We start from the raw sequence: 15550 nt of genomic DNA on the forward strand, positions 1-15550 counted from the left end.
AAAAAATTTTCAACCACAGCCTTATATTGACGAAAGATAGAAACACATCAGACTTTAGGCGCAAGGGACATAACCAAACATACTTTGTAAAGTGATCAACAAAGATGACATTATAGTAGAATCCATCAACAGATTGAATAGGAAAAGGTCCCCAAACATCATTGTAGATTAAATCAAGGGGCCCATTGCTTTCTAAGGTTGATTCACCAAAAGGAAGATGTTGGCTTTTATTACATAAACAGGGGTCACATAAAAGGTTTTAGGGCAGAGGTGTTGAAAGTGAAACTAAACCAGAATGAACAAGAGATTTAATTGTTTTTAAAGATGGATGTCCAAGACACCCATGCCAAATCACTAGAGATGTTGAAGGAGTGGTGTCAAACCCTGTTCTATAAAATAATTATGACGTCATTTACATGCTCAATCAAATGTTTGCATATTTAGAAACTTCGAGAAATCGTTAAAAGACGATATTGCCCCTAATAGTACCATTAAGTCGATTAAGCCTCGAACTAATTCAAATAGGAATTTTAAGGTGAAATTAAGAGTTTCACAGTTCAGGGATAACTCAAAATGGTAATTCGGAGTTCGAGCATCAATTCGGAGTTAAACCGAAATTTTCACTATTTATGAGCAAAATGGTCATTTACCACTTGGGGACAAAATGAGAATTTTTAAAAGAGATTTTTTTTTTGCCCCATTTAACTTATTGGAGTATGATTTGAGTATTGGAGTATAATTCGAGGGTTTGGTAGTGAAAAAGTTTAATTCCGGTGATTTCTGGAGTGCAGGGGCAAAATCGTAATTTTTCCCCCCGTGGACAAAATTTGAGATTTTGAGAAAATTTAGATTACATTTGACAAATTGGATAATGGTATGAGTATAAGGGATGAAAAATATGTCTATGGGCAATTTTTCAATTTTTGGGGAAAAAATGTAATTTTTAACTTTTATAAGCGCAAAAATGTAAATTTCAAAAATTACTCCACCAAGACTTTGGATAAGTCTGAGAATTTTATCTAAGCTATGGATATGTGGGAAAAATGTATGGTGAAAATTTGGAAACAAATGGATGGCTAGAATTTAAGAAATTAATAAAATAATATTATATTATTTTAGCCTTTAAAAAGGTCAAAATTTCCAGAATTCTCACCTTCTTCAAGCTGTCCAAACCAGGAGAAAAAAGGGGGAAAAGATATAAGAACCCTAGCTGAAAATTTTGAGAAAAATCAAGAGAAATCAAGAATTCAAGCATTAAAAAGGTAAATTTCATTGATTTTCCTTGTGATTTTCACTATCCATGTATTTTTTTCTCATTTCCATGCAAAATTAGAAAGTGCGTATAGACACCCATACTGGCCAAACCTCCATGGATGAGTTTTGAGCTTGAGTTTTGGTTGATTTTAATTGAATTAAGTGATTTTAGTTAGGTTATATTGAAATATAGCAAAAATAAGCTAGAGAAATAACTTTCTCCCATTGAAACCCATTATGCCGAATTTTCTAGGGGAATATTGGCTGTTGATCTTGATGTTTATTTGAGAAATTATAATGAATAATGATGAATTATGAATCTAGAAAAATAATAAGAATTTTCGAAGTAAAAATACGAATTTTTACCCACTAGGGGTATTTTCGTAAGTTGCTACTGGGACTGATAATTTACACCACACTGAGGGACATTAAGTCAATTTGGGTGCAATTGAGGTATAGAAACTGAAAAAATTAATTTGGAGTTTAAACGGATGCGTATATCGATTTATCGAGTAAAAGACCGAAATAGACTAACATCGCGTTTTGACAAAATTTAGACATTTTGCACTTCATATCATGCATTAATAGTATAAATTAGTTTATTTTGGTTTAGTACCAAAGTAGTAAACCTCTTAATTGTGTAATTTATCAAGGTGACGAATTCTCTGACAATGGCAAAGAAATCGCACCCGAGGAGTAATAGTTGGAGTACCCGAATTTAGTTTTTGAAAACTGTAAGTGAACTTATTATCGTCTTAATTATCTAGAGTAGTTTTATACAATTGTGTGATTTTATGAAAAATGGGTTTAAATGGTAAATTGCTATGTTTTAGAAGAAATTGTGATTTTATAAAATGATTTTATAAATTTTCTGAAAAATCGAATACTGGTTTTGAAAATAGAATAATTGGAGACTGCCTACTTGTGTTGTAAAATTATGATTTGAATTAAATGGCTTGTGATAAATTGGCATGATTGGCTGAATTTATATTTGTGTTGAAAAATATGAACTGTCTGTTTTGCCTTGATAAATTGGTTAGTAATGTAATTGTCATGCTATGCCATTGAGATTTGATCAATTGGTGGATTAAAGATTAGCTACTGCAGTGGTGGGAGGTTTCGTGGACCAGCCTATTAGAGGGGCACGGTAAACTCCTTTATATTCTCACCTCGGTCGTAGAGGCGCGTAGGGTATCTCCTGAGGTGGGCTTTTTGAGTGCACTTCACATTAACCACCACGTGAGAGTGAGACTCAGCCAATGCCAAGGAACGGCTGTGATGTTCAATGAAAAATGTGTTTTATGCGAGATATGAATTTTTAACAACCTTGGCGGTCTGAGTGGGATATCTTGACGAAGGTACCCGCGAGAATAATTTTGGCAGGAGCAAAGTTTTGTGAGATATATAAGCCATATTGATTAATTGAGTAATCTGAATATTCATATTATGAAACATATATTGGAAAAGAATATTTTAATTCGCCTCCATTTACTCGCCTTTAGATAGTTTAGATGGTATCTGTTTACTCACTGGGATTTTTGAATCTCATCACTCTCAAATCCCCACATTTCAGGCTCGATATAGCCGGTAGATAGCCGATTGCATCAAGGACTTCAGTTAACCTTGTATCGACAAAATTGTAGGTTCATAGACTCGCATCTTATTGGTTAGTTGGGGGCCCACGTGTCATTGTAAAAGTAATTTTATACTTTAGTTATTTGATTTAAAGTATGTATGAACATATTTATCTTTTACACCATGTTTTTGGCGAGTTTTGGTGTTTTCGAAGAAAAATGACGAAAATACCCCTGTGAGCCAAAAAATAATATTTTATTATTTTCATTTGGAAAAGACTTATGATTTTTTGAAATGCGAGATTTAATAACTATCGCTCACCGGGGAGATGCGAAAACTGATGCTAAGCTTTGTAGGGTTGCGATCGGCATTCGGGGTAATAAGTGCCTATCAGGACGTCGCGACGGTTGTCACGGGCCCGATGGGAAGTTTCGGGGCGTGACAAATGGTGCCAGTAGAAAGAGCCACTACTAAATTTTTAATTGCACCTTCTGTAGTCAGCCACTCATAGAGATCATGCCAATTCTTTCCGCGAAGTAGAGGTGTCCTCGTACAAAGATCCTTGACAAGAAAATAAGGAAAAAATTCAATAGAGGTTTGATTAGTTCAACAAAATTTAGCAACAGATATTACGTTTTGTTTAATAAATGGGACACACAAAACATTAGATAAATTGAAAGAGGAAGGAAAGTAAACTGAGCCTGTGTGAGTTATTTTTAAACCTGAACCATCCCCAATTTGAATGTCATCTGGACCCTCATAAGGTTGATGAAGAGAAAGATTAGACATATTCGAGGTAACATGATGAGATGCACCAGAATCGACTATCCATTGAGTAGGAGCTGAGGAAGAAGTGATAACATGATTAGTAAAAAGACGCTGTGATCGAAGCTGAGGAAACAATTTAAAACATCTTTTGGCATCATGACTAGGCTTACTGCAAAATTGACAAACAACTGAGTTTGAATTGGAATTATAAGAGTTGGTGGGTTTATATTGTTTATTTGCAGAAATAGGATTGGGAAGTAAACCAGGTGCAGAGGAAGGAGATAAAGACTTAGTAGGACAGTATGAGGAAGAAGATGTTTTGGCTAGATTTGTAGTTGGTGGAGTAGGATCAGGATATTGTTTTTCATTATGAAGAAAGAAAGTTTCATGATCAATGATTTTATCAAATAATTCTTTGAATGGAACAACAGTGTCTCGAGTCCTCATGGCAGTGATAAGTTCCTTGTAGGCAAGACCAAGACCACGAGTGGTGTAAACAAGAAGGTCAGCATCACTTGGTGGATCACCAAGAACAGTTAGTTCGTCTGTAATCTGTTTAATGGAAATAAAAAAGTCAGTGACAAAAAGAGATCCACGAGTAATTGAAGTAAGCTTGTCCTTGAGATGAATAATATGAGTAGTCAATCTCTTGGAATAGAGACAGGAGAGACGGGTCCAAGCTTCTTGGCTGGTTTTGGTAGAGGAAACAAGTGGAATGACCCCCTCACTTAGAGAGGCAAAGATTGCATGTAAAAGCAGTTGATCTTGACGACGCCATGGAAGATAATCTAGATTTGAAACTGTTTTACCATTCTAAACCACTGTTGTAGAAGGATAGGGAAAGTTGCCATCAAGATACCCAAGAAGATCCAAGCCAAACAAAAAAGCATTAAATTGAGCCTTCCATGAGACATAATTAAGTGACGTGAGTTTGAGAGGCAATTGAGCGATAGCATTAATTGTTATTAAATTTTTGGTAGGATTGGAAGAATCAGCAACAATTGATGAGCTATCAGTAGACGAATCATAAGCCATTTTAGTCAAAAAAAAAAAAAAAGCTCGTTAGAGATGAGGCTTTGATACCATGACAAGATTGAATAATTTGAATAATTTTTGTTGTATATATATATATATATATAAAGTAGTACAGGTTTATCTGCATTTTTAAAAGAGTCCTAAATATAAGAAAAGGCTATTACAAGATAAAATAGTAATAAAATTGTGGAGGTTGTTGTAACAAGAGCAAAAGAGATTCGTGGAGAGATTAAACTTGCTGGCAAGGCTGAGTACGTTGACTAACTATTTGATCTTCCATAATTTTTGAATTTCCTACTGATAGGAGTTTATCTTATGGACATTCTCTAACAAAAACAAACTAAGTTGTATACATGCCATGAAGACATCTTTTTGCTTTGCAATACAAACGTAATTTATATTTCCAAAGAAAAAAACTCTCATGTTCTGCCACCACCACCTCCACTGCTACCAGAACCAATGCTTGAGCCTTGGCCAGCGCCAGCGCCAGCACCAACACCAACTCTAACTCCAACTCCAACACCAATTCCAATTCCAACTCCGAATCCTCCACCATGACTGCCTACGCCTCGATCACCATTTGCACCACCACCAACTCCAAAACCTCCACCATGACCAGACCCACCACTTAGCCCACCGCCACCACCACTACCTCCTCTTCCTCCTCCTCTTCCACCACCTCCTGCAGCCCCACCTCCTATTCCACCACCTGTTCCAAATTCACCTCCGTGGCCAGAGGCTCCACCTACTCCACCCCCGCCTCCTCTTCCTCCTCCCCCACTTCCACCTCCTTCAGCAGAACCACCAATTCTGCCACTTACCCCTCCACCAACTCCAAAGCCCCCACCATGGCCTGAACCACCACCACCACCCTCCTCCAACTCCAAAGCCCCCACCATGGCCTGAACCACCACCACCACCACCACCACCACCTTCTCATCCTCCTCCTGCCCCTCCTCCAACTCCAACAGCTCCTGCTGCTCCACCACCTACTCCACCTCTAGCTCCAAAACCTCCACCATGCCTTGAACCACCCCCAACACCTCCACCTCCACCACCACTAAAACCGCCTTCAGCACCAACTCCTACTCCACCTCCTACTCCAAATCCCCCACCATGACCTGAACAACCTCCAATCCCACCACCACCACCTCCTCCATGTCCACCACCAAACGATGGCCCACGACCACTAAATCGACCACCACAACGCCTTGGACCCCATCTACAATTATCATCTCGAAATCTAACTTTGTCAACCTTGTCATCACCAAAAGCAATTGCACTTATATGAAGCACAATGCAGAATGAAAGGAGAATGAAAGCAAACCATTTTTCTTTTTTCCTATCTGTTTGAGACTGATCTGCTAATCCCTCAGCTTGCTCTCGCTTGTTTAAAAAGTGAGCTTATATAAGGTTCATCCACTAGACAAGTTGCAGTGCCCCACAAGCAGGCAGTAATGGGTGCATTTTTGTGACACGTTGGAGCCGTTGGGGGACTGGCTAGAACATTAATGTCAAAACCAAAGTCAAAGAGACTACTTGAATGGTCAGATAGAGCCGACTGGAGGTCGTCTAGCATCGCAATTGCATACATAATATCTAGGTCTTGTAACTTTTGAGCACAATTATTCATGTTTTCAGGGTTTTACACCACGACGCCACCATAAATGTTGAAGCAAAAACTCATAAATTATCTGCTAAAAGATAGTTTAAGCATTTTCATAGTTATTATTAGCTACTGATTACTAATAACATCACATCTCTCTCTCTCTCTCTCTCTCTCTCTCTCTCTCTATATATATATATATATATATACATATATATCAGTTTTTTGTTGATTCTCTTTGGGAAGAAATTTAGCCATGCACGCATGCGTGTAGGTGGAAATGCATTGCAAGCAATATCCAGTGATTAAGTATAAGGAGGCCTTGCCCATTCAGATATGTCCAAGTGCCAGCTAGTCAACTCCGCCAACATTTAAAAACTACCAGCATTTATGCAGTCGTACCTAGAATTTAGGTTTTCGCACTGCAAGTGAGTGCACATTGGAATTCAGAACCATTTTTTTCCAATTTAATTAGTTGATGCAGAGGATGGTGATTGATAATGTGGTGACTTTATCAAAGTTATCAAAATCATACCCGACAATGACTTATTCAAGATTTCGAGTTAATAGTTCAACAATATTTTGATCATTCAATTTAATTAACATTGAAATAATAAAAAATATTTTAAATGTTTGACTCGTGAAAGCAATATTTAACTCAGTGGACCGAATAATATATATATATATATTTCCAACGACTCCAAGCATAACTCTGCCTAACAATGACCAATATTAATGAAGTGAAAATGTAGCTTATCATTCATATTTGTCATATGGATGGTATATTGAGTTTTTCCTCAAGTCTGTATTTAACTCAACGTGATTGCTGAGAAGGGGGAAAATCGAATATGCATGGCTGCAAACAATTCTGTGCACCGAGCGAACAAACAGGAGTTTCCTCGGTTGAAATAGTGACATATAAACCAACATAGCAAATAGCAGACAGTTGGTTTTTCTGCTATATATGTATCGACACCCCAAATCTTACATTAAGAATGCATGATGATCCGCAATGAATATTTATAGATGTGTACAATACTCTTGAGATTTTTTAGATGAAAACGGACAACATGAAGCAAGTTAAATCGAGGAATAAATAAAGCACTACTCTGACTAAGTTATAGAACTCAGGTTGTTTTAAATTCACATAACAAAAAGGATGATCATTTCTGTAATGACAACAATCCCCTAATGCGAAACAAAAAACTGAACCAGTCAAGTATAAGATGAAGGTGCATGGCTCGAGTTAAGCCTTGCCTAATTGTTAGAGCACCGTTAACGATACAATACAATACAATACAGTCTACAGATATATCTTGTCTCCTCCGGCCGAGCCACTGCGGAATCATGAGTTGTGACAGTTCCTCTTCAATCAATCATTTTTGCTTCACGTGCGTTGTCCTACCGCCCGACCACATAGAAGAGCATTCCTTGGGATTGGATATTCATCCCTCCATGATTTTGCAGGGGAGTAGACGCGGAGATAGAATTGCTGGCCTAGGTATTGGCGAGCCCAATTCTCTGATCTTACGTTCCACATCCCCACATTATCCAAAGGCATATAAACTGCAGTCCATGACTTTGGATACACCTGTGTTTACATGGAAGAACTTGAGAATGCTTCTTTATATATATATATATCTTGACAAGATCCAAACATTGTCAACATTTATAAAATACTGTTTAGAAGTCAGAAGAGAATGCTGAAGAATGATGGTAAAGTTGCATGTTACAAGATAATAGATGAGGAAACTATCTTGACAAGATTCGAAGATTGAGAACAAATTTAAGGTGTTACTTAGCTTCCGAAGAGAATGCTGAACAATGAGAAATTAAAAAGGTGTGTTACTTGATAATAGATTAGGAGGCTGCAATATCAATTATACTGTTGGCTTCTGCTAGATGGTTTTTTCTTGCGTTTACGTTTTGATGCAAAAGAAGTAAAAACCAATGGAGCCTTACTGAAACTAATAGCTCTTATCTTGAATTTTCGATCCCCTAGGTGAAAGGGAAAAAAAAATCCGATAAAGGAAACAGTGGTTGTCATATATTTATAGCAAAAAGAAACTGATGGATGCTGTTCCAATTCTATTTTCTAAAGTCACCGAAATGAAATTGCAAGTATAGTTTATGTGCTTTTAAAAGTTAATTTAACATTCCTTACTTTACCTGAACAGTGCAACGCGAAATTGTGTCTCTCAAGTTGTAAGTTAACCTGCTTGCAGGCGTCCACTGACCCCCATCCATCCTGCATGACTCAAAATGTAAAAAATTATAGGTTCTGTAAAATAGAGATGATCTTACCCCTCACTACAGTTCAAAACAAGTTTGTTTGGAGAATATGTCTATTGCATGGATGGAGCAAAATCAGCAGTTCACTGAAGCAAAATCGCAATTATTGAGCTTGACACACTTACCCCACAACAAAGAAGTTGTGACCATCAATGTGCCATGATTGCAGAGTGTCTTCTGGATTCTCAAAAACAATCTCAGTATAACCTCTAAAATCAGCAGCCATGACAGAAGTTTGGAGGTAAGCGCCACCTCCAGTCGGACCAACTGGAATGCTTCCAAGGGAAAATACTCCAGAGATGTTGAAGTAGTCAGCAAGTTTAAGTGGGGTGTCAGCTGGGATGAAGGAAACACTGTTGACAGCATACCTCTGCTTGCCATTGATAATAGAAGCAGAGCTTGCAAGTCTAATTGTACGTGTGGTGTTGATCAGTCCATAGTGGTATGAGCCTTGAGGATTCGGTCTTGGTCCACTAGCTGTGAGGTTCCGCCTAGTTTGATATATGCCATAACAAAATTAATGAGAACTTCTGATCACTGATCAGCTTAAACAAGTACTAATAGATGGATTTGCTATCCTACCAAGACTGAAGAAATCGTATGGTTTTATTATAATGGCACGGTATCCAGAAGAATGGATAATTTTGGCTTACTCATTCCAGGAACTCAATAGTAACAGAGGAATTGCCAGCAAGGGAGAGACGAGCAACTCTAATACTTTATTGCCTGGATGCAATGCAATGGTTGATAGAAAACAAAAAAATTGAAGTTGTTCAAAACCTGATAGAACGGGCTTGTTCAAGAGACCAATCAATTTGAGTAGTAGGGCCCCCGGGAAGAGGACCAGAAACGGTTCCTGCTGAGTTACTATAATGAAGAACTGCTGTTGTGGCAAGCACCTGGGAGGTGAAACGGGTTGAGGCAACAATGTAGTAATCTTGTGCCGGTTGATCAGCAGTAACCAACACAGAGTAGGATTGCCCCAAGTGAATATCAAGGGAATCATAAGTGTTTTGTAGTGTGTGAGTTCCTTCAACCTCTACTAACAGCAATTTGTGCCCCTGGATTCTGAAATTGATGGATGTTGTAAGCCCAACATTGGATATGCGAAACCTGTAAGTCTTGCCTGCTCACAAGTTCAGAGGATCATTCTATAAGTTTTAGGACTATGTGAAGAATAATGAACTTAAAGAACTGTCATGATCGCTTACCTTGATCAACAGTAAATGTGTATCCATTTGCACCACGACCATTGATAAGTAGACCATCAGGGAAGGGAAGATCACTACCGCTATCTAAAATTGCTTTCAAGTCCTGTAGAATTCCAAGCAAAGCAACTAATTAAGATTATAAGCATGACATTCATCGTTTATGTTTTGTGCATGTTCTTACTAGACTAGTTATGAATGCACAATGTCAAATCGTGAAAAGAGCAATAGAATTTAAACTTACAGTATGGTTTTTCTTGTACCAGTCACCTGCCAAAATGGTGTAATCAGCAGCAGGAGGTGGGAAAGGAACAGGAATAACAGAGCGGCTAAGAATTCTGAAGCCACCATATCCTCCTGCTGCCTTATGCAAGGCAAGAGATGGGAAGTAAAAGTAGCTGCCTATCTGATCCTTCACTTGAAGAGTGTAGGTGAAGTTCCCCCCAGGAGGGATGGGACAGTTGGTACCGTACACTCCGTCCTGCCATGAATTTCTTCTTTGTTGCACGCCATTCCTGAACAAGAATTGTAGGGCATCAAGCTCAATCTTACAGTTGAATCTGTGTTACAAACATGGTTCACCTAATAGCAATGCAGTCAAAAGCAGTTAAAGCATCCATTTCCGTTCACATACACGATTCAAAACAGTCATAAAATAAAGAAAAACTATGAGAAAAGAAATCGGGGATGGGCCAGGCTGAATCATGGTCCAACCCAACCCCATGGGCTAATCTGTCAGAATAAACCTGGGCACCTTACCCCCAGAAGTTTGGTTGCCTAATATACCCCCAGTTAAGAAAAAAGAGTTAATATATCACTAAATAGTAATGCACTCTTCGCATGCTAGCATCTTGGTCAATATCCTTTTACAAGAGATTGGAATTTCTTTCTCTTAAATAGAAAAACGAAAAAAAGAGTGATGTCCTATACCTGTGACAGAGGAAAAAACACAAAAGAAAAGTAAGGAACAAGTCGCATTGTTGTGTAGTGCAATAGATCTAGCAAACCAACCAAGAGAACAGAAAGGGTCGAGAGAGATGGATTTGAGTTTCCTTCTCCCTAAATCAAATAAAGAAAATGTGATGTGCTGTACTTGTCGTTCACGACAGAGGAAAAAAAAAAAAGTAAAGGAGCCAGCACCATTGTTGTGCAGTGCAACATTGCCTGCACAAAATAAAATAGATCTAGGAAACCAACCAAGAGATTAGAAAGGGTTGATCCAAGCTATTGAAAACATTAATGATCAAGTTCTCGTTGGTCACGGATTCAATTTGTGGCCCCGGAAATTGGCCGTTTATCAGAATCCCCTGCCATCACATGTATCCCAACTTCAGTATACAAATTTGAGAAATAGAAATTAACAATAAGAAAAAGTAAAAGGATAAACAGAACCTGTTGTTTCACTCCAAGAGGGTAGATATCACCATAGGTGACATTCCAAGTAAAGAACCTGTATGCGTCTTCTCCATTGGTGCAGCTTACAAGCAGCATCACCAACATAAAACAAGATACTCTTACTCCCCTATAATCTCCCATTTCTATTCCCTTTGCCAGCAAGTTCAGTGGGATTGATTTTTGAGAAGGAGGAGAAAATGGCAGGAAAAGAACACTCCCTACCTTGTTCCTGTAAGGAAGGCTTTATTTATTATCTATATTTTATGTACTACTGGTATCTATCTGTCTGTCTGAACTTTAGTTGTTCTCTTTTTCTCTTTTGCTTTAGTGTTGAAGCTTTGTCGGTGGGCATAGAGAAGATCCAAGATAGAGTTGAAAGGATTCTTGCAAGGAAATTCTTTTTGGTACTACTGTAGAACCTCCACCCACCCTGTTAAAAGATGCTGGTGAGATGAGTGAAACTGAGTTTAATGACCCTTTATCTAAGCAGAAGCCATTGGTGTATGAGCTGTACTGCTTCTGCGCAGCTGCAGTGTCTTTGAAAAAATGTGTCCTGTCCTCACTCCAATACCGCGTCCCTTGAGCTATGTGACGCGAGGATTACCAAGTGAACCTCGTTCCGTTCCAATATTCATTACCAACTTGCGGCGGCCAGGTCAAGATAATGAATAAAAAACTAAAGTATATTTTTACTATTTTATATTTTTTAATTTGATTCAGAATATTTTTGACAATATCTATTTATATTATTTATATCTAAATTTGATATAAATTAGATTAGATTAAGATTTAATCTATTTAATTCTAATGTGTTATTTTTATTTTAAGATTATTTGCCTATAAATAGATTTTAGTTTATTTGTAAATACACACTTCAATAAAAAAAATTCTATTTCTAAATACTTTATTTTTTCTCTTCAATTATTCTTTCAATGTATCTTTATTTGTTCTTTTAAGTTATATTTTCATAAGACGTCAGCTCGATTTTCTAATCACTCAAATTTTTGTATTATTTTGTTTTCATTATTTTCAAGCTTTAAAAAGATTTCAATAATTGGGTTTTGATTTCTAATTTTAGTAACTCAAATAAGTGTCGGTATTATTTTGTTTTCATCATTTCCACATTTTAAAAGGATTTCAATGGATTAGTTTTTAATTTTTGATTATAACAAATCAAATAAGTGACTTAATATCTCTTTTATTATTTTATTTCTTAAAAATCAACCTTAATATGAATATCATGTAGTATATATTATATTTTGTCTCTTGACTGGAAAGTAAATTTGCTATTATATCAATGAAAAATCATGAATGTGACAAACGAGCTACTAATAAAAAATTATAAATTTGTCCATTCCCTAAAATAAATGCAACTTCATTTAATAATTATGGTTATGGTCATGAATCCATCCATTCCCTGAAATAAATATAATATCATTTAATAATTATAATTATGGATATGGAAGAGGTTGTCATAATAATTATATCTTTTTTTATTAAAGAAAAATATGGATATTCTTATTATTAGATCCAAGATCTATAATGTAAATATATATCTAGCAGACATTGCTATAGCACACATATTATTTAAAGATAAAAAATATTTTTTAACTTGACAATAGAAGAAACTAATCTCAATACAATATCTAGTAGTACAAGAGTAATTGAAAGCTCCGGAAGAGCCAATATTTTACTACCTAAAAGAACAAAGTTTATAATAAAAAATATATTATTTTCTACTAAATCTCAAAGAAACTTATTAAGTTTTAAAGATATTCGTTTGAATGGATATCATATTAAGACAACGAATGAAAAAGATACTGAATACCTTTATATTACATCTATTATATTGGGTAAAAAGTGTGTATTGAAAAAATTATTTGCTTTATCCTTTGGAATGTATTACACAAAAATTAAGATAATTGAAACTTATGTTATATTAAACCAGAAGTTTACTAATGATTTTAATGTTTAGTATAATCGGTTAGACCATCCTAGATCAATAATAATGCAAAAAATTATTAATAATTAATATGATCATTTATTGAAAAATCAAAAGATTTTTCAATCTAATAAAATCGTCATGTGTTTTTTGCTCTCAAGATAAATAAATTATAAGGCTATCACCAGTTAAAGTTGAGATTGAATTCTTTACGTTTTTGAAACATATTTAGGGTTATATGTGAATTCATACATCCATCATGAACCATTTAGATATTTTATAGTTTTAATCGATGCATTTACAAAATAGTCATATGTGTGCTTATTATCAACTTGCAATTTGACATTTGCTTGATTACTTACACAAATAATTCGTTTGCAAGCACATTTTTCTAATTTTGCAATCAAGATAATTCTTATTAACAATGTTGGTGAATTTACATCTCAAGTTTTTAATGAATATTGTATGTTAATTGGAATAAATGTTGAACAATCTGTTGGTCATGTTCATACACAAAACGATCTAGTAGAATTGTTTATCAAACGTTTTAAACTGATTGCAAGGTCATTACTTATGAAATCCAAACTTCCAATTTCTATTTAGAGACATGCCATTTTGCATGCAGCAGCACTTGTATGCATCAAACCAACAAGTTCTCATAAATTCTCCATTATACAATTAGTTTATGGTGAGGAACCAAATATTTCCTATTTAAGAATTTTTTGATGTGAGGTATATGTTCCAATTGCTCCACCACAATGCATAAAAATGGGTCTTCAAAGGAGGTTATGAATATATATTATATATGAATCTCCATTTATAATTAAATATTTAAATCCTTTACAGGAGATTAATTCATTGCAAGGTTTGTTAATTGTCATTTTGATAAAATAATTTTTTCAACATTAGGGGGAGAAAATAAGCAGTTGAAAAGGAAAATATCTTAAAATACATTATCATTATCTACTTTTGATCTTCACACAAATTAATGTGAACAAAAAATTCTAAAAATAATTCATTTGTAAAATATAGAAAATCAGTTGCCAGATGCATTTTCTAACCCAAAAAAAGTAACTAAATCTCATATTCCAATTGCAAATGCTCCAATCAGAATTAATGTAGGATAATTTGCTATTGCTAATTAGTTTAAGACACCAAAAACATGGGAGACCAATTAGTTCTAAAGATAAAAATCCTCTTAAAAAAAGAAGCAAATATTCAAGATGGTTAAAAAAAGAAAACAAAAACTCTAGAAGTGACATAATGTTAGAAAAAATTCAAGTACATGAAATCAATGAAAATGAAAAAATCTCAATAAATTATGTCATGATGGGAAAAAGATGGAACCATAAAAAAATGAGTTGCTTGAAGTACAAAATTTGAATTCCTGAGAGATTTATTCGATTAAATTAAATAAATTTTTATATGGATTAAAATAATTTAAACATATGTGGTATAATTGTCCTAGTGAATATTTATTGAAAGAAGGTTATAAAAATAATCCTATATGCCCATGTATTTTTATAAAAAGATTCGGATCTGAATTTGTGATAATTGTTGTTTGTGTTGATGATCTAAATATTATTGGAACTTCTAAAGAGTTATCAAAAATTGTGAATTAGTTAAAAAAATAATTTGAGATGAAAGATTTTGAAAAAATAAAATTTTGTTTGGGTCTTCAGATTAAACAATTGATAAATAGAATTTTTGTCCATCAATCTAATTATATAGCAAAAGTGCTAAAACTATTTTAGGTGGACAAAGCACATCCATTGGAATGGAATTAAACATATATTTTGAAATTTCTGAGGAATAATGGATTTAAGTTTATATTATTCAAATGCATTAAAATCATATTTAATTGGTTATGCAGATACAGGATATTTATCAGATCCACACAAAGCTCGATCCTAGACAAGTTACTTATTCACATAGAGAGGTACGACTATTTCATGGCGTTTTATAAAACAAATTATAGTTGTTACTTCTTCTAACCATGCAAAAATTTTAGCAATTCATGTGACAAGTCGTGAATGTATCTAGTTAAGATTTGTAACTTAACATATTCAAGAAACGTGTGGTTTGTCAACCAAGAAAGAAATTCCAACAACATTATATGAGGATAATACTACTTGCATAGTACAGTTAAAAGAATGATACATTAAAGGCAATTGAACAAAACATATTTCACCAAAATTCTTCTTCACTTATGATCTCTAAGAAAATGGTGATATTAGAGTTCAACAAATTCATTCAAATGACAATCTAGCAAATTTGTTTACTAAAGTCTTTCATATTGCAACATTTGAGAAGTTAGTACAACAAATCGGAATGCGTCGTTTTAAAGATCTTAAATAATGTAGTATTTAGGGGCAGTAAAATACACACTGTACTTTTTTCCTTCATCAAAGTTTTTCTTACTGGGTTTTTCTTGATAAGGTTTTTAATGATATAGTATTTCAAAAGCGTATTTTT

General features: G+C 35.0%; 1 protein-coding gene and 1 pseudogene across 1 annotated transcript; both read right to left on the reverse strand.

Moving 5' to 3' along the window:
- Nucleotides 1-4941: 4941 nt before the first annotated feature.
- On the reverse strand, nt 4942-6265 carry LOC108660733 (uncharacterized; annotated as a pseudogene).
- Nucleotides 6266-7356: 1091 nt separating this feature from the next.
- On the reverse strand, nt 7357-11643 carry LOC18610586 (L-ascorbate oxidase homolog). Its single transcript, XM_018116602.2, has 8 exons — nt 11131-11643; nt 10936-11045; nt 9983-10253; nt 9742-9844; nt 9311-9656; nt 8656-9021; nt 8408-8486; nt 7357-7829 (listed from the first exon to the last, which is right to left on the reverse strand). The coding sequence occupies exons 1-8, from the start codon at nt 11272-11274 to the stop codon at nt 7626-7628; spliced, it is 1623 nt and encodes a 540-aa protein (XP_017972091.2). The 5' UTR covers nt 11275-11643; the 3' UTR covers nt 7357-7625.
- Between the last annotated feature and the right edge of the window lie 3907 nt (nt 11644-15550).

This window comes from Theobroma cacao, chromosome 2, assembly GCF_053813885.1.
Source record: "Theobroma cacao isolate CCN51 chromosome 2, ASM5381388v1, whole genome shotgun sequence".
NCBI lineage: Eukaryota > Viridiplantae > Streptophyta > Magnoliopsida > Malvales > Malvaceae > Theobroma > Theobroma cacao.

Coding starts and splice junctions, on each gene's coding strand:
- LOC18610586 (XM_018116602.2), bottom strand. CDS start 11,274: ATGGGAGATTATAGGGGAGTAAGAGTATCTTGTTTTATGTTGGTGATG. Junction 11,046..11,130: donor CTCTTGGAGTGAAACAACAG/GTTCTGTTTATC, acceptor ATGTGATGGCAG/GGGATTCTGATAAACGGCCA. Junction 7,830..8,407: donor TTTCGCGTTGCACTGTTCAG/GTAAAGTAAGGA, acceptor ATGTAAACACAG/GTGTATCCAAAGTCATGGAC.